This window comes from Dasypus novemcinctus, chromosome 5, assembly GCF_030445035.2.
Source record: "Dasypus novemcinctus isolate mDasNov1 chromosome 5, mDasNov1.1.hap2, whole genome shotgun sequence".
In the NCBI taxonomy this organism is placed as follows: Eukaryota; Metazoa; Chordata; class Mammalia; order Cingulata; family Dasypodidae; genus Dasypus; species Dasypus novemcinctus.
In genome coordinates this window covers 29,193,787-29,218,506 of record NC_080677.1, presented here as the reverse complement: position 1 = coordinate 29,218,506, position 24,720 = coordinate 29,193,787, and the positions used below count along the sequence as shown (strand labels likewise).

General features: G+C 40.7%; 1 protein-coding gene across 3 annotated transcripts in view; it reads left to right on the top strand.

Annotated features, from left to right (window-relative positions):
• MTURN (maturin, neural progenitor differentiation regulator homolog) overlaps positions 1-24,720 on the top strand; it is a 36,668-nt gene that overhangs the window by 9,454 nt on the left and 2,494 nt on the right. The window contains exons 2-4 of one of the 3 annotated variants that reach the window (XR_188118.4): positions 1,274-1,396; positions 17,459-17,620; positions 19,006-22,770. Coding sequence is in view for 1 of the 3 variants with exons in the window: in XM_004456583.4 (XP_004456640.1) it covers positions 1,274-1,396; positions 17,459-17,569 (234 nt within the window). In the remaining 2 variants the exon portion in view is untranslated. Of the gene's footprint in view, positions 1-1,273; positions 1,397-17,458; positions 22,771-24,720 lie in introns of those variants that run through there. The other 2 variants (XR_011648796.1, XM_004456583.4) reach the window with 2 other exon arrangements.

Genomic DNA, 24,720 nt, shown 5'->3' with positions numbered 1-24,720 from the left:
TTTAAGGGTCTATAACAGGGAATAGCATGTCAACTGTTCTCTAAAGTTAGAGGTTCTGAAAGTTATCTTTATTATCATGGAGGAAACTACTCCAGAAGTCTTCTGGAATTAGAGCAGCATTTGTCAGAAATGGACCTTTACATCTGAGAAACAGAGATAATTGGGGTGTAAAGAGGGCACATTAGCACCTAGTGATCTTCTCTGGGATCTGAGTAGTATTTTGAGTTTATAGATCTTGTTCTGGGAATTCCTGCAATGAGAAGGAAGAAAATGAAATGTGTTTATTAAGTGACAGACATGTGATTTTCTGGCATGATGCCCTAATCAGTCATATCAGTAGAAGAAGGGGGCAAGTATGTGCTTAACGTGGACCATTTCTCCAAATAGGTGTCGTCTCTGCCGCTTGGTCCCTGAGTTTTCTCAAATCTGCCAGATAGCTCCTACCTCCCAGGTCTCGATGTTTTTCAGCAGTGTTGAGTTGTCATTGGTCCCCTCTATATGGTCATTCTTGGTACCTGAATGCCCCTCCCTTTTCTAGTCTTTAAAATGTGCTAAAAATGATACCCTCATATGGGGGAAAATTCTTACCTAACCTTAAATAAAAATAAAATCTAAAACCAGTCTTCTCTTGGTATGTGTTGCTTTGTGAAGTGATGCTTGGGTGCGATGCCCTCTTAAAGCATTGGAAGTGAAGGTGAGCTTTTAGAAAGCCTTTGCTGGTGATTTGGTGAACTGACTTCTTGTGGTCTCCCGAGTTGACTTCATTTTGAAGTAAATTCACCATCGCCCCTACTCACAGACTGATCTGGATAAAGAATGCAGAGTTCCAAGGTAATGGATACACACTATGCTTATTTAATCCTTCAGCCCCAGCTGAAGGCAACATTAAGGATTCTGCAGGCTTTTGGTGTCTGTTCCCTCATGTTCTCGAGACATCATTAAGCCTGCACTGGAAGGTGAGCAGTGGAAACCGTGGGTGGTGGAATAGCCTCCCTCTGTATATTTTACTGCCTGTGAACAGATCTGATGGCAAATTGAACAGGTGAGATTATGGACCAAAAGTCTGGGAGTTTTCTACAGATTATTATTACATTTTTTTTATCCCTTCAAAGCTAACAAATCAAGAATGAATGTATTGATTTTACTGTGGAATGGAGGCCGTCTTCAAATGCACGTAATTTTTTTAAAAATCGACTTAGCTTTCTGTATTTCCCACTGAGTGTAATGACTTACATGTCTTTGTTTTCTCCTTTCCTCTCCTGTGGGCTCGTAGCACGTGTGGAGTGAGAGTGAGGACTGCCTGCCTTTCTTGCAGCTAGCGCAGGATTACATCTCCTCCTGTGGCAAGAAGACGCTCCATGAAGTCTTGGAAAAAGTCTTCAAGTCTTTCAGACCCGTAGGTGCCTGTTTGGCTTCTAAAGATGGCTTGTTTTCTGCAGTGATTGTTTCTTGAATAACATGGATTGTGGGTAAATTTGGAAAAACCTGGGATGACTAATTGTTTTTCTCTTGTCTGCCCTATGACTTAAAGATAGCAGTGAGTGTTGGGAGGGTGGTGGGTGAGGGGGGAATGCAGAGGATGTGACACAGCTGTTTGTTGCAGGGATAATGGTTATTTCCAGTGTCACTTCAGTTGCATTTAGAATCCCTGATAGGGTGGGAAGCAAACAAATCCTCTGTGAGACAACTGAGTATTCCTGTTCTCTTCCAGTAGACTTAAAATCAAAATAGTTTGAAGTGTTATAGAGGTTCCCTCATCATGAAGGGCCCTATATTCGGGAGATTGTCAGAAAGCTATATAAAGGATGTATGTCCACGTCTGTAGATTTGGAGAAGGAAAAAATTGCATACTGGTTCTATTATTTTCTCTTTCCTTAAACTTACTTGTGGAGAACTTGGTTTTTTCCTCCTCTCTTGGGATTTAGCAATCTGTATATCTTGGCTAGCTGACAATTTGTTATCATTTTAGCTGTTAAACATGTAAAAATGAATACCCACCCCTAATGTGAAGAGTATCTGTTTTTTCTGTCTTTGTTGGAAGATGCAGTCAGATTACCAATGTCATGGCACTTCCCCTAGGTTCAGTTCCCTGCTCACCATAAATACTCCACATGTTCAATGATATTTGTTCTAGAATGTCTATTTAATACTTTTTCATTTCTTTTCTTTGTACTATCTACTTCCCTGCTGAGATTTCTAAGCTTTTTTTTTTATTTCTTTGAACATAGTAATCTTGCTTGTGTAATGGACTGTGTCTAATATTCCAGTGTCTCAAATCTTTGTATGTCTGTTTTATCCTCTTTTGTTTCTGCTCATTTTTACTCTTGGTATCTTATTTCTTTGTGTGTTTGATTATTTCTGTGTGCTAGTTATTATATTTGAAGTTTTATTTAGGAATATATTGAAGCCTATGGTGATGGGCTTCTTACAGAGTGGATTTTGTTTGCTTCTGCCAGTCATGGGGGCCCTATCAGTCTGAGACCACCTTAAAACAATTTAAAGGCTTCTCAGAATTATCCAGGTGATAAAAAGCCAGTTTGCAGGTCTGTTTTACTTCTAGTTGGTCCTTGTCCTGGGGTATCGTGATTTAAAGTGGGAGATGGTTTCCCACAGTCTTCTCTTCTGAAAGACCTTGGCTTTCATCTTTGTCCTCATAACTCCTTGAGCAGACCAAGAACACAATAAAGTTTCTAGCTCTTTCTTTCAGGTCAGGAAATGCCCTCAGGACAAAAGCAGCTTTTTGTGTTAGACTTACCTCTCTGGATTCTAATTTTTCAATATATTTAAGAAATTATTTTTCATATTTAATCCAACTTATTGAGTTGGTCTCCATCACTTAGTCCATTATTACAGGAAATGGAATATCAGTGGCTTTTGCCTGTCTGTCTGATTTGTATCATTCTTCCATCCTATTTATTTTTTGTTAGTTCTCTAAGCCAGTTTGGCTCATTCAAAATCAGTATTGGACTTTAAAGTTCAGATCTGCTCCATTTGCATTCATTCATTCATTAAGTGTTTATTGAGTACCCATTAGGCACTTGGCACTATTTACTACTCTGTTCCTAGCACTTAAACTAAACTTTAAGATGAAAATCTTACACCTCATGGAACTTATATTCTAGTGGGGAAGACATGACAGATAAATACTATGTATAATGTTTTAGACAGTGTTAAGTGCCAAGGAGAAAAAAAAATAAGGAAAGGGGATGAGAAGTAGAGTCAGTACTGAAATTTTTGATAAGGTAACTAAGAAGGGCCTCACTGGGATGGCAGCATTTGAGTAAAAACTTGAAGTAAGGAGTGAGCCATGAGGAAATCTAAAGGAAGAACTTTCTAGGTGGAGGGAACAGCAAATATGAAGGCCACAGGGTGGGAGAATACCTGTGGTCAAAGAACAGCAAGGGAGCACAGGCACAGTAACGGTGGAGTAGGAAGGTTTACAAATTGTTTGCTCCACTAGGGTGTTTTCTGGTCTGGCAGATCCCTGAAAGTATGGCATAGCTTCTGGTCTTGGTTTCAGCTGTTTCTGCTACATTGGCTTCTGGCCTCACATCCACAACAGCACCTTTTTGTACTTATATACCCAGGATACTTTTTCGTTGGTTGGGTTTCCTCTTTCTCTTTCTTGAAAGAGAGGACCTAACACAGATGTTAGCTTCTTTTTCTCAGAATGAGCATCTTCTAGCCTTAAAACAGCATTTGCAGGAATATAAAGAGCCAGTGTACCTCTTTTTCTTTTTTTCTTTTTTTTGGTTGGTTAGTTTTTTATTTCCTTCTCCATTTTACATTTTTTTTTCGGTCCTGGCAGATCCCTGAGGGCTGAACAGGGATGCTGACCTAGGTTTTGGGCTGAAAAGTGGCAGCTTTTCATTTTTTTTCCTCTTTTCTCCCATCCCTTTTTTGTTTGTTTCTTTTTCCTCTTGTTTGTAGTCTGACAGAACTAGATTTTCAGAGTGACTAATACATAATACTCAGAATGTTCAATTCTCAAAAAAAAAAAAAAAATTGCAAAACATACAAGGTGACAGAAAAGAATGGCCTAGTCACAGGGACAAAAGAATTTGATGATGATTCCAGAGGAGGCACAGTCTTTGGAATTACTAATCAAAGACCTAGAACAACTCTCAAAAATAAGATTGATGAACTGAAGGAAAACACATGGATAAAGGAACTAAAGGGAATCAGAAAAACAATATATGAACAAAATATGATTTAATGAAATAGAAATGATAAAGAAGAACCAAATGGAAATTTTGGAACTCAAAGGTACAGCAACAAGTGAAAAATTCAATAGAGGAGTTCAAGAACAGATTGAAGGAGGCAAAAGAAAGAATCAGCAACTCAAAAACAAAGCAATTGAAATTGTTCAGGTTGAGGAGCAGAAAAAAAAAAAAAGAAAAACTAAATAAAAATGAACAGAATGAGAAATCTGTGGGATACTGTCAAACATTCCAATATATGCGTCATAGGAGTTTCAGAAAGAGAAGAGATAAAGGGCCAGAAAAAACCTTTGAAGAAAGCTTCCCAAATTTGGTGAAAGATAGGATTATGCAAATCTAAGATGTTCAGTGAATGCCAAGCAGGATGAAACCAAACGGATCTATACCAAGACATATTATGCTCAAACTGACCAATACTGAGGACAAAGACAGAATCTTAAAAACAGTAAGAGATAAAATGGCATGTCACAGATAAAAGATCCTTGATAAGATTAGTATCTGATTTGTCAATAAAAACCATAGAAGCAAGAAGGCAGTGGGAGGACATATTTAATGTGCTGAAAGAAAAACACCTGCTATCTGAAAATAATATTCCCAGCAAAGTTGTCTTTGAAAAGTGAGGGTGAAATTGAGACATTTCTGGACAAACAAAAACTGAAAGAGTTCATTACCACCATACCTGCCTTACAAGAAATACAAAGGGAGTCTGATGTTGAAAGAACATTAGACAGTATCATGATGCTGGATGAAGAAATCAAGATCTCCAGAGTAAGTAACCATATGGATAAACATATATGCCAGTATTGTTTCATTTTTCATTTGTAATGCTCTTTTACTTCTTATAAGGCTGAAAATTCAAATGCATAAAACACAACTGTAAATCTTTGTTACTGGAACACAGTGCATAAAGATGTAATTTGTGACGTGAACAACATAGAAAAGGAAAGATGGAGGGATATGTTTAGACTATTGAAGTCAAGTTGGATTCCATATACTGAATTGTAAAAGGTTTAGAATGCTGAATGTAATCCCCATGGTAACCATAAAGAAAATATCCCCCACATCTACACAAAAATTCAGTGATTTGAATGGTGCTCTATAACAGATTATCTGAACCTGTTTTCCAGAAATACATCAGTTACCCAAATTGACTCAATAAGAAATAGAAAATATCAGCAAACCAATGACAAATATAGAGATTGAATATCAATAATCACAAAACCCTTCCACCAAAAAAAAGTCTAAAACCAGATCCTTCAGTGCTGAATTCAGTCAAACATTTAAGGATGAATTAATACTAATCTTTCTGAACTCCTCCAAAGAGTTCAACAGAAAGAACCCTTCCCCCATCATTCTATGAGTTCAGCATTACTCTGATACCAAAGCTCGTAAAGACATCACAGACAATAAAATTGTAGACCAATTTCTCTTATGAAAATAAATACAAAAATCCTTAACAAAATACTAGCAAACTGAATCCAATTTCATATTAAAAGATTATACACTATACCAAGTGGAATTCATCCCAGGAACACTAAGGTGGTTCAACATAGAAAAATCAGTTTAATACACTTCATAAATAGAATGAAAGAAAAGGGAAGAAAAAACCCGTGTGATTATCTCAGTAGAGGCAGAAAGGGCATTTGACAAAATCCAGCCCTCTTTCTTGATTTAAAAAAAAACAACAACTCAGAAAAGTAGGAATAGAAGGGAACTTTCTCAGCATGATAAAAGTCATTTATGAAAAACCCACAGCTACCATCAGACTCAATGGTGAAGTATTATACTATAAGTTCTTGACAGAGCAGTTAGGCAAGAAAAGATATAAAAGGTATTAACATTAGAAAGGAAGAAGTTAAAACTATATTTCAGATGACATGATCTCATATATATAGAAAATCCAAAGGAATCCACAAGAAAATTGTTAGAGTGAATGAATGAATTCAGCAAAATGGCAGGGTGCAAGATCAACAATCAAAAAAATATATTACTATACACCAGCAATGAACAATCAGAAGAAGAAATTTTAAAGATAATTGCATTTATAATAGCACCTAAAAGAAAAAGTATCTAGGAATAAATTTAGCTAAAGATAGAAAATAGCTTTTATACTGAAAAATATAAAATACTGCTGGAAGAAATTAAAGAAGGCCAAAATAAATGGCAAGACATCCCATCTTCATGGATTGAAAGTTAACATTATTCATATGTCAATATTACCCAAAGCAGTATACAAATACAGTGCACCCTTTTTTGCAGAAATGGAAAAACTGATCCTGGATAGCCAGGATCCTGGATAGCCAGAAAAACTGGATAGCCAAAACAATCTTGAAAAACAAAACAGGGTTGGAGGATTCACACTTCCTTATTTCAAATTGTATTACAAAGTGGCAATAAACAAAACAGTGCAATACTGGCACAAAAATAGAAAGATCAATGGAACAGAATTGAAAGTCCAGAAATAGACCCACACATCTATGGCCAATTGATTTTTTTTAACAAATCAATTTTTTATACATATTAATAAAGCATACGATTCATCCAAAGTGTATACTCAGTGGTATTTGGTGTAATCACATAATTGTGCATTCTGGCCAGTTGGTTTTTAACAAGGGAGTGGGGAAAGAATAGTCTCTTCAATAAATGATGTTGGGAAAACTGGATATGCAAATGCAGAAGAATGAAGTTAGAGCCCTACTTCACGCCATATATAAAATCAACTCAAAGTAGATGAAGAATGTAAATATAAGAGCTATAGCTATAAAACTCTTACATGATAACATAAGGGCAAATTTTTATGATCTGGAATTCGGCAGTGGATTCTTAGATATGACACCAAAAACATAAGCAACAAAAGAAACAATAGATAAATTTCATCAAAATTAAACACTCTTTTGTCTATTGAAGGAAGTTATCAAGAAAGTAAAAGATATACAGAATGGGAAAAAATACTTTCAAGCCATATATTAGGTAAGCACTTAATATCCAGAATATATAAAGAACTCCTACAACTCAACAACAAAAAGATAACCCAACTTAAAAGTGGGCCAAGGACTTGAACAGACTTTTCTCCAAAGAAGATATATAAATGACAAATAAATGAAAAGATGCTCAACATCATTAGCCATGAGAGAGATGTAACTTAAAACCACAGTGAGGTACCATTCACTCTCAAGAATGGCTATTACTTTTAAAATGGAAAATAGGTATTAGGGTATGGAGATATAGGAACTCTAGTGCATTGTTGATGGGAATATAAAGTGGTACAGCCACTGTGGAAAACAATATGGTGGTTCCTTGAAAAGTTCAATATAAAATTACCATTTGACCCAGCAATCCCACTTCTAGATATGAACCCAGAGAGAGTAAAAATAGGGTTGCTTGTATACCAGTGTTTATAACTGCATTATTTACAATAGGCAAAAGCTGGAAATAACCCAAATGTCCATTAACAAATGAATGGCTAAACAAAATTGATCCATATACACTATGGACTATTATTCAGCCATAATTAAAAATGAAGTTATGAGACACGCTGCAACACAGAAGGACTGTGAAAGCCTTATGCTCAGTTAAGTAAGCAAGGCACATAAGGACCAAAATTTGTATGCTATCACTTAGATGACTAGAAATAGCAAATTCTCAGAGATAGAAAATGTATGAGAGGTTACTGTGGGAGAAGGGAAGGAGAAAAAGGGGAAGTGTTTGTTTGGAAAAGAAAAAGAAAAAAAATAGCAAGGGACTAGTGTATCTGAGGCGGAGAGAAAAAAAGGGAAATAGAGATGAGCCAGAGGAATAGGAGGGAGCTTTGCAGGTAATGGGAAGAAATGTGGACTGTTACTCTGCTGTGGTGGGGAGCCACTGGAGGTGTGGGAGCAGAAGAGTGATGTGAGCAAACAACATATGGAAAGGTGACTTCTGGAGATTGTGTTGAGAATATCTGTAAGGAGGAGGGTAAAAGCCAGGAGACCGGTGAGGAGGCCATTGCTCTCATCCACATTAGAGATGGTGGTTTGGACTGGGATAGATATAGTGGAAGTGGTGAGAAGGGTTGGATTCTAGATATGTTTTGAAAGTAATCCAACGGGACTTGCTGATGGATCAGAAGTGGGGAGTGAGAAAAAGAAGACAGGTATGACGCCAGAATTTCTTGCCTGAGAAGGAAGGGTCTGGAGTTGTCATTTTCTAAGATGGCTGTAGGAGAAAAAGTTTGGGGACGATACTATCAGGAGCTTAGATTTACACATGTTAATTAATATTTGAAATACCTATTAGACATCCAAGTGGAGATATCAAGTTCGGCTAGTTTTTTTAAATGTTATTTTAAATTTTAACCAAAAAAATATTTATTAGAAATGATATTCACTTTGCAGCTGGTTTCTCACAGGAGTTCCATTTATTAGCCAGTCATCTGGTTCTCTTTACATGGGTATCATCTTTAGAAAGCAAAATACATGTAGAGTTGGCTTAACTGGAGAAAGTAAACTCCAGCCAGAACTCATTTTCCTTTTGTTTTATTTTCGTTATTTTACCAAGTCTGTGGTTGTATTTTTGGCAACAAGGTAGCCACATGTAAATGGAAAAAAAAAGTGCAGACCAGAAATTCCAGATGCGTAGCCAAAAGCAATTGGATTGGTTGAATATTTTCTTTCAGATCTCCCTGTGTGTATGACAGAGAAAAAAAGATTTGATTTAGTGGCCTTAGGCTTCCAGATTTTGTTTCTAAAGTATGGCCTTAGTTTTTGGACAGGGACACTTATCCACTATGGTGAAGAAGCCTTGACCCAATTTTACTTTCTTGGCTGCTAACACTAGTACATATGGACTGTTTAAACAAGGGGAATTTATTGGCTCATGGTTTTGAGGCTAGAGAAGTCCAAAATCAGGTGATGCTTTCTCCCTGAAGACTTCGACCTTCTGGGGCAGGCTGCTGGCAGTATTTGGTCCTGGGCATTTCCAACCATGGCAATGCACATGGCAGCATCTGCTCCTTTCTCTTCTGGGTTCCACTGACTTCAAGTTTCTGGCTGCGCCACATGGCTTCTCTCTCCATCTGACTTTCACTCTGCTTATGAAGGACTCCATGTTAAAGCCCAGCCTGTTTCAGTGGGGCCACACCTTAAATGAAGTACCATCTTAAAGAGATCTACTTACAATGGGCCCACATCCACCAGAATGTAGACCAAGGCCAAGAACATGTCCAAACTGGCTACACAATTCAGTCTACCACATTCCCTTTGAGCGGACGGGGAGGAGATTTTCGGTGCTGGGGCACCCTTAGGCTGGGCCTTTTGCTACTCAGGGAAGGCTGGGGAGGAGGCACCTTCTCAGGTTAGTGAAACCAGAATGCCTCCTGGAGTAGGGTTTCTTCCAGTCAGGATGTCCCCCACATCGCATGAAAAGGAGTAGTATAAACCCTTGTATAGGACTGTTGGAGCCCACTGGGGATACTTTTACCCTCTCCATCTCCACTGAATAGTGTGTTCCTTCCCAGTGGGTGTTACTTATCTTTTTGTTTTAAATAAGAAAAGTTTTGATTCACAAATAAGAAATAGGAAAGGGTTTTCTTGTTCTTGTCATAGTTGGAAATATTTATTGAAGAAACACATTCCCAAATGCTCCAAGGTAATCAAGTAGATAAAACTTCAGCACATCATTTCCCTGAAAATTTGTGGTAATCTGATGAATTTAGACAGCTGCTCTCTGTTTATGTGGAGAAACCACAGGAGAAGTATGTTCACCTTCATTAGCTCTGAATCCTTGTTTTCCTGGCCCCCCTATCACCAGCCCCTGTCCTATCTATTGACAGCGGTCTGCTGTCTTTGGGGCCATCAGTCAGGCGGATCCAATTAACTTTGCAGAAGCTTGTGCCACTGGCGTGTGCACAGGCCAAAAGAGTCAAGTCATCTCTCTGCCCTGCTCTGCGGCAGCGGGGCCAAGCCCACGCCCATGAGAACTCTGCATCTTTCAATAGAGACATTTTGTAGGCAGAGTGCTTTTTCCCCTTCCTCTTGCTTGCCTTCCCCCCACTGAAACAATTAATACTTACCTCACAGTTCCCCTCAAATCGATTTTTAGATTCGAAGAAGGAAAAAAAGTGTTTCTTATTTTTCTTTTTTACCATCTTTCTCCTCTTCCCTCTACAACTTCACATTTTCAACAAATTCAGTCATCTTCTATTTGCCAAAGGACTGCTTTGGAGGGTGAAGGACAAGACACAGAATGCCAGTTTATGCCCTCGAGGGTCTGACTCCCTTGCAGAGACAGAGAAATGTGCTGAGAAACCCCATGTCACAAAACAGTGTTGGTTTGGTCCAGATGATCTCTTAGGTGCTTGCTGTTCAGAGCCAGTGAAGGAGTCCCATCCCCTGCTCTGCTTTCACCACTTTGCTGGTTCTTTGGGAGAGAATGTTTGAGTGTGTCCTACAGGATGTCATTTGCCATGTCTTAACCTAGTTGTGCAGAATCCGGATACTGCAGTGAGGAGGAACCCGCATTCTGTGGGCAGGCTATCTATCTGGCTTCAGTCCCCAGCTCTGACACTTGCTGGCTGTGAGACCTTAGGCAAGTTATTTAACCTCTCTGTTTCTTGTTTTCCTCACTTGGAAAACACTAGGAAACTACTAACAGTACTTAGTTTCAGGTTGCTATGAAGATGAAAGTCGGCAGTTCTTGCTGGGTGCTCACGGAGCTCTTAGTGTTAGTGTTGATTTGGTCAGGAGGGCTGCTGGGCAAATACTGCTGAGAAATTAGCAGACTTCATGAAACCTTTGTTGAGACCCTTATATTTTTGGTGGAGAGAGAAAACACTTTGCTAAGTGGTTTCAACACATGCTTACAAGCATCTGGCAAAGCTGAGGATTTTAAAAGCTATTGGGGTGGGGGTATAGCCAAAAGTTTATCAACCTTGATTTTGGCCAGATAATAACTGTTCATCGATGGTTACCTAGTCCATACAACCCACTGTGCTAGATGCTAGGGTACAAGGAGGAAGAACAGATGCTTCTGTCGCCTAAAAGTGAAGGGCCCACATATGGCCAGACCAAGAACTTCTGGGTTTTGGGTGATTTTTATTTTCTTCTTTTCCATATTTTAAAAATATGGATTGATACAAAAAAACATTTATAATCAGAAAATATGTTGGTTTTTTAAAGAAGTGATGCTGTTTATACAAAGAAGTGTTAGGAATGTCAGACCTCACAGGGCTCATTGTGGGAAGAAGTACTGAGTAAGGCTCAGAGGGAAAGGAGGGCTGGCCAAGGAGACCGTCCAGGAAGGGCCTGTGGCCTAAGGAGTCCTACAGGGCGTCCCCGGGTACGCGTGGGTGAGCCCTGCACTGGCCTGGCGTGCTTCCCTGCTGTAAGGCTGTGAGCAGGGCAGCAACTTTAACCTCCCCATCTTAAAATGTGTCACTATCTTGTGCGTTCATGGGGAGATTCGAAATCAGACTGAGAACACAAAGGGCTGTCAAAATCCAGCCCCAGTGCTGAATGTAATCTCGATTTCTGGCTCACAGCTGATGTTCAGGAAATGTTTGTTAGATGAATAAAGGGCCGTGGCTGAAGCTGTCCAGTTTCCCTCCTAGAGCGACCCACATTCTACCTCATTCAGGTGGTCTCCTACCTGGCTGTGATGACCTGTCAGAAAGGAATGCTTTTTACCTAGTTACCTTCCTTCCTATTGGAACTTCATATCCAAATGGTACATGTATATAAATGAAAATGCCCAGCAGCCTACTGCTACCCTCTTTGAGCAGGCAGGTTTATCTATGTACTGCTACCAATATTGGTTTCAGAGATAGCAATTGATAGCTTGGATAAATGTGAATTGGATAAGCTTTGGAGACCTGCGTTTTTGTCACTTACATGACCCTAGGTTGACAGTTGGTGTCATCTCATAATTGAGCTAGTTAATATAGTTGTTATGGCTCTAAATAATAGGTCATTCATTTTTTCCTCAACGTTTTTATGTCTTTTCCTTAGTGACAACTGCCAGGCTTACTCCTGGTTGAAAAACATTCACAAGAGAAGAGATAGTCTTCAATTTCCAATTTAGCTGTAAAACGAAACCTTATCGTCACCCTTTCAAATTCTCCCAAGGTTTTCTAAAATACAAGGAATTATTGTTTTCCTAGAGTATTCTTTTTCCTCCCCTTCTGAATGCTGGTAGACGGTAGGGCTGTGAGGCACCTGTTTCTATTGGATTTTGTCTGTTGTTTGGGTTGATGCTGCTCTGATGGGCCACAGGTGCCTGTGATTTCTCACACTGCCTGACCCCTGACTCTGCTGCTTACTGGGCAACTCTGGATTGCTGTGATTCCACATTTCTTCTCCTGAGAAGCAGAGACACTTCTGCCAGAAAAATGCCACTAATTCTAGCTCACCAAGCATGAGCAAACTTGATTTTCCATTAATGGCTGGAAAGCCGGGGATTAAACCCCACAGGGAAACCCTTTGTGGCCCAGCCAAAGGCCAGTTCTTGCTTTACTCTTAAACCTGGTCAAGAGCTGTGAAAAATGGAAAGAACCTACCTGTGGGAAGCTGCTCCCCTCTCCTCCTCCCTCCCTCAGGTTGGAAAGTCTTACAAGAAAAGATCATACACCCACAATTGAATGTCGATAGATTGAGTTTATCCTGGCTTTTATTTTTAACTCGTATTTTGAACATTCAAACCTTTGCCTTTTTTAGAGATGGCCCCTAAAAGTAAGACAGGTCCTACTACTCTTACCTATTCCTCCTTTTAGCAGTAAATTGCATTTGGTCTTACATTCATCTTGCCACCTACTTAATGTTTGCCTGGTGTGGAGAATGCAAACTGATCAGTATCCTTTCATGGGTTTCTTGCTACCACCGTCATCATGGATCATTAAGAGATAAATGGTGTCAAATCCCCCAAATGCTTTAGTTTCTCACTATCAAGAGTGTGGCCTGAACCAGCAACTTCACCATCACTTGGGACCTTGTTGAAAATGCAGAGTCCCAGGCCTTATCTTCATCCCACTGATTCAGAATCTTCATTTTAACAAGATCCCAGGGCGAATCATAGACACAGTCAAGTGTAAGAAGGGCTGCTTTGAGGGATCCTCAGGAAGGAGCCACAGAGCACTTACTGGGTGTACCAAAGCGATACCTGATTGGCTACTCTCCTCCCCTTCTTTTATGAAGACAGTCTAACTTATGGGCTGAGTGAGTGCCACCTTCAGAGAGAGCAGACCCAAATGCCAGCTGACCGTGCTAAAATAGTTTATAGTATTTTCCAGACGATAACTCATAATCTTTTGGGTCTCCCAGACTTTAATTCTCAAGGGTTGGTATCTCTATGTTCCCAGTTCAACCCAGTTTCAATGGGTAGCCCCTGGCATTTCTATGTGATCATAGATTTCTCAAAGGAAGCTTTATGGACAGCGAGATACTGGAATTGCTATTGTACAGAGTGAGATTAAACTTTTTTTTCCTAGTCAGCTAAAAAACTAACGGAAGAAGAAAAAAATTACTGTAATTATAAGGATTCTTATAGACCAGGCCCTTCAGATATTTTGGCCCATCTCCTTTTTCCATATAGGAGTGAACACGTGGGTATAGTAAAAGGAAGGACTCCAGGATTCTTACAAGTCTATTTGTACTCCTGTCCCTGATATATCTTCTTGACTGTTGAAAATTTGAATCCAGAAGTTAAATTTAAATAAATTTAAATTTGTCCACCATAGATGAGAGTGGAGGACAGAGGCAGAAATGCTAGGTTACTACATATCTGAATGGTATCCTTCGGAATTTCAGGCAAATTCCAATTCTAGTACTTTTTCTACTCAACATATGCATCTCCAAATTGCACATATTCATAAATGCAGACATTAGCAATTACAAATAGTATTTCTTGAAATGTGTATTACCCCATAGAAAACACTGAAACTTCTAGCTAACCAGGAATAGCATCGACAGCTAGAAGGGAATCTCCTGAATAGCTTAGTGGTTGGGTATGTGAAGTTGGCAGTCAAATGGATCTGGGTTTGAGTCCTGGCTCTGCTGCTTACTGGGCAATTCAGGCAAATTACCCAGTCTCTCTAGGCCTTATCAGTAAAATGGGGTTAATAACCAGAGGGTTATCACACCAGCTGAATATATATAAAGCTGCTTAAGGCGTGCTGAGCAGATAGTAAGTTAACTAGTCTTAACTATTACAGTGATATGGTGGGAAGCGGAATTGGCTCAATGGTTAGGGCGTCCGTCTACCACATGGGAGGTCCGCAGTTCAAACCCCGGGCCTCCTTGACCCGTGTGGAGCTGGCCCATGCGCAGTGCTGATGCGCGCAAGGAGTGACCTGCCACGCAGGGGTGTCCCCACATAGGGGAGCCCCACGTGCAAGGAGTGCGCCCCGTAAGGAGAGCCGCCCAGCACGAAAGAAAGTGCAGCCTGCCCAGGAATGGCGCCACACACACGGAGAGCTGACACAACAAGATGACGCAGCAAAAAGAAACAGATTCCCATGTGTCTGACAACAACAGAAGCGGACAAAAAAGAACACGCAGCAAATGGACACAGAGAACAGACAACTGGAGCGGAGGGGGAGGGGGAGGGAAGGGGAGAAAAAGAAATTTAAAGAATGATATCGTGAAATCATTTGGTTCAATGGAATGCTAACTGCAATCCTGACCGTCAAATTAGGAAACCAATAGAATTGAGTTTCAGTTCTCATATCTTACAGTACTAATTAGCGGTGCAGTGGTCAAAAAGCAAGCATGGCAGAAGAGAGGAACAGCGGGGGCAGGAGGCATTCTACTTGATGCAGCAGTCATCTCCCTTGAATTGAGCTGATTGTGTTTATGTGACTTATATCTAAGAAGCATGATAAAATAACTAGATGCATTTATATGCAGCTCTACAGTTTGTAGATCGTGGCCACAGTGATTTTCTCATTTAATCTCCATAGTTACCTTTTGAGGTAGAATAGGTGTCGCAGTTCCCACTTTATAGGTAAGGACCCTGAGGCTCAGAAAAGGTCCCCAAACTAACCTAAAGCCCTGGCTTCCCAACTCCCAATTCCAGTGCCTTTTTCACATAGCCTCTCAATGAAATCATAAACCCTGCAGTAAGGGCTTAAAAAGTCCAGAAGACCATTGAGAGTTACTTACTTTCTTTCCCCCCTTCTGTGAGGGAAGGGGAGAAAAGCTCTTGAAATAGTAAGCATACTTCCTGCCAAAGGGAACGGTCTCCCTGTAGCTGATGCTCCAGAACCTATAACTAAGTGCTTTGGATTCACATCTAAGGTAAGGTAGGGAGCTAGGAAGAAGAGAGGAGAACAGGGAGCAGGGGCACCATGCTTGACTGGCTGGGTCCCCATCTACAAGCCACCCTAAGCTGAGGAGAGTGATCCGTGCTACCTGTGGTTTGAGTCTGTGTATTGTAGAGTAAACGGCTGGATGGCATGTCTTTTTAGGAGAAGGATGGCAGATGTCGATGCCTGCCTCAGCTGCTCCCTCCTTACCCAGCAGGGTCATTGCTAATTGACCATAGTCTTTCCCACTGAGCTTCAAAATCCTCCTGAACCCAGAGCTCCAGACAGCCACTACCAGGCAGGTCTGGAAAGTGAGAGAGAACCCATTGGCCATTTTTCTTCTGGGGCTTTCCCTTTAGTGTGAGGAACAAGTTACACTTATTGTTGGATTAATGCTGATTTTCTTTTGGAGTTTAGGTGATTTGGGCGTTCCTGGTAGTAGCAACAATATTTACCACCTAGTTAAATGTAATTACTCATCTGATACTTTCCACTCTGTCACTGAGCAGCTCTTTAATGGTTGAACCCCCAAATATGAATCACCTAGTTTTCATTGTGACCAGCCATCTTTTCTCTCTCTTTAGAGGCATACGTCATCTTTTTTTCCCATCTGCTAAATTCTGGATGGGAGACAGTAGCAAGAGAAAGGGACGACTCCCAACCACACACAGATTGGTGTCCAGACAAGCTGAGATGTGCTCTTCCTGCCCTTCCCCTTCAAGCTAACAGTGTGTCTCAGAGACAGCTGCAGGCAGCACGCAGAGCTCTAAGGGGAAAGCACGTGCCTGCAGTTGGCTGTGTCCGCCTTGGCAGGCCACATGCATACTGTGGGCAGTAATGCTTAGCAGATGATTTGTCCTGAGTGGGTTCATCGGGCCCTGTGAGGCCTGTAAGTAAAGTTGTGTTTGGAGACCTTCAGAGTAAAGGCATTATTTTGACCAGGGCTCTGCTTATCACTTCAATCATTTAAGCAGTTGGGAGAGAATAGGAGGAAGAAGGTAGCAGAATGCTAGGGAGACAGTGCAAAGTAAACAGAATGGTCTGTCTTATTTTAGTATCATAATGCAGTTAGTGTTTGGGTCATTGGGGCCATTCAGTGAAGTTACCTGAAAGTGACCAACCAAGAGGCCACCATGTGAGAAGGTCCTTTGGCCATGTGTGAGGAGCTGTGGATTGGATGCCTGGTTGTGCTTTTAAAAATTGTATATTGTTAATTTATTTTTAATTTCCCTGAAGATAATTGTAGAGCATTTGAAAAATACAAAAAGATGAGGGAAAAAAGTCTGCTGTCTAAAAAAGAACCCTTAATGTTTGGATGTATTTCACTGAAATCTTTTTTTTCTATGCATAAAAAAGCTTTTAAGAAATCCTTAGCATAATGAAAATGGACCATGCTCTTCTGACATGCACTCAAAATTGTCATTTAAAGTAAATACATGCAATTCCAGCTTATGGATATACCATAATTTATTTAACCATTTTGTTGAATATTTTAGTGGATTCCATTTTTTAAATAATTGTGTTATAAATAATGGCAGCATTTGTTTTTAGGGGAGAAAATAGAATAGTGCATTGATTTTTGACATCTTGATTGGACCTGGCAGCACCATTCATCTCATACTACTGCTACACCCAGGGGTGTGTGTGAGCATAGATAGTATAGTTACTTTTTAGGCTATCATAATATCTTTATGCTTTGTGGTGCTGTATTTTGATTCTTAAAAGTAGAGATTCTCCAGGCTCCCCAATAAAACCTAGTCTTTTGGGCAATGATCCATTGGAAAGATGGCTATTCCCGTCTAATAAGTTTATAAAAATAACTCCAGGGGTTGTTGACTCTAGTGGGAAGTCCCTAGCTGTTCTGAGTACTGGTAAGTGCTGTTTAATTTGGATCAGATGCCTTTGGTTGTCTTCTGTCTATGGTCCATTTGGCGCTCACAGATGGTTCTTGTCCTCTCCCCTGTAGTTGCTGGGGCTTCCTGATGCAGATGACGATGCATTTGAAGAGTACAGTGCAGACGTGGAAGAGGAGGAGCCAGAGGCGGACCACCCCCAAATGGGGGTCAGTCAGCAGTAGACCTCCGTGGGCTCACACCTGAGAAGAAGCATGAGCCCCGCTTTGCCCTAGGTGGGGCGTGTGCTCCTGGGTTAGCAATTTGCATTAGCACTTGGAAACAGGACGTCTGACTCCCAGCATCCAAATTAAAATGAAATACCTTTTTAATGACCATAAAATATCTGTGATGAGCTTTGCTCAGAAGTGACCTGAATTTTCGCTCCTGCTTCAGTGGGGTTTCTATGGAGTTGTCTCAGTAGCCTTTGCCATTTTAAATTTAGAGTCCATTTTGTGGCTGACTCTTCTCTCTTGAGTTTATGTTGGAGAATTAACATTCGCTAACTTGAATGTAGAGAACTCTGAATGTATTGAGGGTATGTTTGGAGTTCTCACAGGTGAACTTACTGAGGGAAAGTGTGCCAGAGAAGAAAAGCAGTCTGCACTTTTTATGTACCTTTTAAGTGTCCATAAGTGAAAGGTTTTGCTTATAAAGCATGTGTTTTAATATCTAGTCATTAAACCACCAAGCGTAAGTACTAGGGCAGAAAAAGATAATCACTTGGCTTTGGATTAAGAGGGTAAGAGATGCAGAGAAGCCTTTGTTCAGGTGTTCTGCCATGACTAAATTACCTGGGTTTGTAGCAGCTGGTTCATGGTTAGGTGTAAACATTACTTGGATGTTCAGTTATTTCGAAACATGCTACGTCCAAAGCTACTTTTAAAAATCTGGTAGTGGAAAATATAAATGGGGTGAAATACATAAATTATTGAACTCTTGAAAGTATAACTATGCCACATATGAAATGAAACATTTACCTTCTTCTCTCTTAATAATAAGATGGCAACTTGTTAACTCGTTAAAACATCCAGAATCCAAGTGCCACTGAAACTTTGAAGCCATAGATATATTTAATGGAAAAATAAACTGGTATAAACTTTTAAAAAAAATATGATCAAATCCTCTTTTACATTCTTTATCTTCCTTTTATTCTTTAAAAAAAAAAATTTATTTAAAAATTGGAATCAAGTGCTTTGAAGAACCTAATTTCAGCAAATTCTTAAAACAACACAAAAGTAGGATTCTTTTAATCATAGTTAGCTTGATTAAAAGGAAAAGTTTTAGTGATCAAAATACTCAAGACAACTCACAGAAATAACTGCTGTACTAACTGGAAACACTGCTGTCATCATTTAGCCAACAGTTACTTACTGGGGAAATTCTTTGTAATGCTAAAATGGAATCATTTAAACATTCATTTTCTTGGACCCTTCCCCAACTCGGGTTCTGATAATTTAGGATGCAGAATGCCTCTTTTACAACACTTGACCAAACGTAGCATCTGGGGTGGGAATGTTTTCAACATGTTCCCACATGCCTGTTAGATTGTCAAAGTTTTGAATTTAAAAAATAATCTACAGAGACCACAGAGCTTATGGGAGTCCTGTATATCTTCCAGGCACGTCGGTGTAAACCTGATTGTCTCAACAGTTTTCTGCTTTAATTGATTGGTGCTGTGAGGAGTGTGGCTGACTGCTCGTGGTAAAACAGTGTACCGCAGTTTTAAGTCATCGGGTAAAACAATGTCGTGGTTTCCATCCGTGCTTCAGTACCCAAGTGTTTTCTTTTCTCAGAAGAACATCTTAGAGGTTCATTTCAAGTAAAACGAATTTTCTTCAGAGTAGCCTATTAACAAAACCGAGCTTAGTGTTTCATCCACTGGGGTGAGCATATTCTGCAATTTGCTGCTGCCTTGCCTATGTTCTGACTGGCTTTGTTTATGAGCAAACATGATTGTGAGCTGTAAATTATCTAGATATCACCCAGGTTTGGTAACTTCCATTTAAACACAGTAGACCGTAAAAATGACTTTTGCGACTGAAATTAAGAAGTTTGACTAGCTTGTTCCAATTGAAGGTATACTGGAATTTTATACATAAAAGGCTTAAAATTGAAATTTGCATTTGTTTGAAAATGGAATGGACATTAATATAAAATGTAATTTTATCAAAAAAGTGTTCAGACTTTGACCAAGTACATTTCTGTATTATTTTATTACTATTCTCTGTTTATAAAAAAGTGAGCTGAGAGAGACGTAGCCGTTCAGTGGGTTGGTAAGAATTCTGGGCTTAGTTCCGCCCCAGGGGTAGGGATAAAACCCCTGTCTGTTATTTATTTTCATGGCAAAACCCAAAAGGCATTAGCAAATCTAGGTTGTTTCCTCTGAAGCATCCTTTCCTCTGACGTGTGCACATCCCTCCTGCCCCCACACGCTCACCCGCACACTCGTGCACACACTCCTGCCCTCACTGGGTGTTCTGATCATCGTGCGTCATTAGAGCTTGGACAGCATGAAGCTTCCCAGGGTCAGTGACGTCAGGCAGCCTGTGATTTTTATTATGGAAATTGTTTCATGGCTAGACAGGTTCCTGACCTTTCCAAATATATAAACACACTTACTGGGAGGCAGCATGGTGCAGAGGAAGGAGCATTGGCCTGAGAATTAGGAAGTGACTCTGTCATTGACTGTGTGACCTTGGGCAAGTCACTTAACTACTCTGTGAAACAAGGGCTGTTTGCCCTTCCAGCTTTAAACACTATACTTCTATAACTGCCTTACGATGTGTGTGTATATAAAAAGCAACAATCAAGAAAACTGTTAGGGAAACAAAAAGCAAATACATTTTGAATCTTGCCAAGATGCTGTCCTGAGGACCCTGGCCCTGGGACTACCTTAGAGCATGTTTTTGCCGGTCTCTTAGTGTCTGACCCTCTTGGGCACAATCCTGAGGGCTGTGGAAATTCCACTCCCAGATGATAGGTTAAATACCATGAGATCCCGGAAGACAGCGAAGAGGTCCCTGTCCCAACTGTACATGCCTAGCCTGTGGAAGGCATAGATTTCTTGTGTGTGTGCCCCAACAGACTGGGGCTTTGGAAGTGAATTAAGTTTTACATAACTGAAAGGGGAGGTTTTATGTGAAGAACAGATGGAAAAGCTTGAAAGACAAGTACTTTTCCCTTTTTTTGCCGTATCATCCAGTAGAGTGAAACTACGAGAGTGAATGAGAGCGCGTGTGTGAGTGAGGGAGGGGGAGAGAGGGCTGCCTGGTGGGGCGGCTGGTTGATTGAGTATCGCTGTGGGCCAGCTGTGCAATCATGCTGATGATGCAAAATCTTCATCCCGGGTTTGAGAGCATCGTGGAGCCCTTTTGCTTCTGGCTTCCTGGTTACTTTCCGATGTCTGATAATCATGTCAAGCAGAGTTTGGTGGGGGGTGGGGGGAGGTGTCAGGTAGTGAACTACAGAGCCAGGGAGTGAGGTGAAACCCCACACAATGACTGTCAGAGCAGGATTAAGTCACACCAAGGTGTCCTACTAATGTCCCCGAGGCCCGGAGCAGCATATATTCTGTTTTTCCCCCTGACTGGAAGGTCTCTCATTTAAGGATTCTCCCAGTGTCCTGATGCCAGAATTTAATTTTCCAATGGACTTCAGTGAAAACCTCTCTCCCCTGGTAGTGAGAGTTGTTTGTCATGTATAAACAGAAACCATTCTGTAGCATAATTCTGTCTTGGAAGATTGTTTTTGTTTCCTAAGAGCACAAAGTGTATGGACCTAGGGGAGCTGTGTTACCAAGACGTCAGGAGAATTTGTATTTTAGGAATCTGCCTTGCATGTAAAATTCACAAGTTGGGAATCTGTGGATGAACAAGTCTGATTTCCTGTGATCGGAGAGGCATGTAGGAATAGACAGGACTAATTTGGGATGAATAGAGGTGAATAAGGAGAATAAGGTGCTGACTTAAAAAAAAAAAAGTGAGACACAATTATATAAGGGGCAGGAAACTTGTTTTCACCACTGGCACGCTAGGGGCCTGCTTTTCCTCAAAGGACTGGCTGCATGTCAAGAGCTTTGTGACTTTGAAAATGCCCCTCCCAGCCAAGGAAGACCACAGGTGTTCTGCAAATCCACAAGCTGCCAGCCAGAACAGGCTCTCTTTGTGATGTGCTGTCAAATCCAGAGGGGTTCCAGTCGCATGGCAGGTAGAACAAGAACCAAACTCGGGACAGGCTCCCTGGTGCCTGCTGAGGAGGCCCTGGGCCAGCAGTGCCAACAGGCCAGGGCGCAGGGTCTGCCTAGCTCCTGCTTGCTTCAGGGTTGTAGAAAGAGCACAATTAAAACTCAAATGGATCTCACATCCCTCTTCCCTACACTGAGTGTTAACTCCAAAGAGATGCCATTGCCGAACACTTAGTATTCAGAGTACCAGAGAAGCCTACAATTTTTTGAATTAAAAAATAATCCTCTTTCATAGAGACCCAATCAGTTATCTTGGTTTTGTGATAGCAGGTATGATACAATAGGCTGAAGTCTTAGATTTTATACGGAGTAATTCTAAAACATACCAGAATGCCAGTAGCACGTGGTGTCCATGGCAATGTCATGTCCACAGTAAAATTGCTATAGTTCATGCTCCTTGGGAAAATAACATGTTGTCTTTTATATTTTTATTTAAATTTGGATTACCAAAATAGAGGACCTGCGAGCATTTCATGTTAGGAGCCCCATTTAAAGCACTGGAAGGCTGAATAGGCACATGCAATTAAGGCTTGTGCCAGGCCACATAAAAATAAACATTTCATTTGCTTAGAAATGTGTTCAAGTTATTTGGTACCACAGAGAAAGCTGACAGTTTCTTATTTGTAAAAATGTGTTTTCCTGGTTCTTTGTTTTGCTTTGCTTTTGTTTCTTTAAGATTCATTTTTATCAAGTACTTTCTGCTATCTAGGCAGATAAAGATGCAGAGCAGTGCTCTTTACAGGTTTCAACCTTTCAGAGGAGAAAGTAAATCTTCAATTCTAAGGAAAATCTGAAAATATCTGTGATCCAGTCTTAATTTGTGTGTGAGAACAAAATTTAGGCATCTACATGAAGAGCAAAAGCAAGGAACGGGTTTTTTTTTTTAGGCAAGAAACATTTCAAGTAGGGTGTGTATGCTTTCTTTGCCTTTATATTTCCTTTCAAAGAAATCTCTTGTAAATTGCAAAACTGTGAAATGGGTTGCCAAAAACTGTTGCCCTTTGTTAGATGCTTTCAACGGTATAAATCCTATACTGAGCCCTGTCCACATCTGCCCCCACTCCGTCCCTCCAAGAGTGAGGATCTCATCCAACAATGTAGTTACCATACGCTTGCTATTAAAGAGCCTTCCGAACTCTGGTGATGTCTGCCTCTTTTATACTCCCTCCACAACGTTCAGTCCTAAAGGATACATAATGTGATTTATAAATGAGGAACAAGGAATAAGGATCATCCGCTCGCTTTGTGGTTGCAGCGGTTGGAGTGGGGTTAGGAGGGAGAGGGAGGAGGTGGTTGCATAAAACATTGATATAGATTACGGTGTTAATAATTTATGTGTTTTGGGACACTAATATGTCTATTCTCATGCCGAAGCTTGGTATTTAGTAATTTTCCACTTTTCCTTCAAACTAGAACTTGAATTTTGTAAATGAGGCCCCTTTTTTATTCTACCCTTTGTGGCACTAATTTGAAATCTGTGTTCTTTGCCATTCTGTGGATGCTGTGACACCTGTTAAGTTCCATTACATGATTAAGAAGAGCAAGTTTCTTTCCCCCAAATGACTTTAGATTTTAGAGATTGGCTAAATGGGCTCAGCAGAGAGGTTTGGGTGGATATTTTGGCGTGCTTCTTTGTTTTCAACGTGGCCTTGCTCAAGTGGAGAGGCTGTGTGCCCACATCCCAAACCTTACCCTCAGCCCTCAATCCCAACTGCCACGGGCGTGGTAGCATGATATTCCCCAGAGAAAGCCTTTCATATGGGATAATTCCTTTGTTACTGCGATTTGATCACGTTGAAAGATTCGTTTTTTAACATGCAGAGTCACTTCTTTTAAATTCAGGGATTGATTATAGAAATTGCCACATTTCTCCTTGGCGACTGTTCTTTCCGAATTAGGTTGGCTGGGGAAAGTGATCCAGCCCGGACCCCTCTCTGACCGACTGCACCACCCACAGCTTCCCTGACCTTTGTTTCCTGATCTGTAAAAAAGAGAGTGTGGAACTTAATTCAGAGGCCCCATCTGCCCTCTCACTGTGGACTGTATTTTGTCTTTGCTGGTGATATTGGTGGGGAGGGTGGAAAGCAGAGTTTTCACAGTCAATGTTTTCACAAAACGGGCTGGGAAACAGGTACTGGCAAAACTGCATCTCAAATTTTGAACCCGTCTTCCCTTTGATCCCCTTTAGAACTAAGCAAAGGCCCCAGCTGATATAGTGGATGCATATTAGCCCCAGTGCCAACATCTCTGCTTCCTCCTGCTTTCATACATTTCCCTCCTCCTTGTGATCAGTTGTATGGAATGAAAAGGCACAGCAAAATGGGAAGAGTTGGGGTGTTTGCTTAGGGATGTAAGGAAAAGTCATTTTTTTTCGATGAGTCTTCCATTGTAAAGTTGAGTTGGGAAGGATGCCACATTGGCCTTAGGGTACATTGTGGACCTCTGTGGGTTGAATTAAAAGAAGCAAAACAAATTCCTGCCACACAGTTTGAACCCCACACCAGGGCCAGAGCAGGCAGACCTGCCACGTGTGTGCAAGAATGCCTGGCAAATAGTTCTGCCCGACGCCCTCCTGAATCTGGGAGAGCTAATGTTCCTTTCTCCATTTGGCAAGCCCAGCCATCTGGTACTTTGCAAACTCAAGAAACACATCCTGAAATAGCTGGCACTATGCTTTTCCTTAACTTTCCCTATCTCTGACCTACCACTTTTCCTTTTCGAAGAAGAAAAAAATGAAATGTATAAAAGTCTGGCAGACAAATAATAAGCTAGGCATTTCTTATTAGGAAACTTTTAAAATAGCCAAGATATTTTTTCCTTATTTTCTAGGAAAATAGGGTACTTCCACAGGATTTAAAAACCGACAGTGAAATTAAGTTGGTCCTCTGGGATGCTTTTTAATTGGAAGCCTCTAGAGGTCAGCACCACATAAAGAAAGGGCTTTCTAGTTCAAGGTAGTTAGGCCCCAGTCTCTTTGTACAGAACCTTTGGGAAATGAGGACTGGCAGGCCTCCAGAACAGGGCGAGTGGTAAATAGCCCCAGCTGTGCACAGGAGAGGAGGCTGTAGAGTCCTTTTCTTTATATATAAA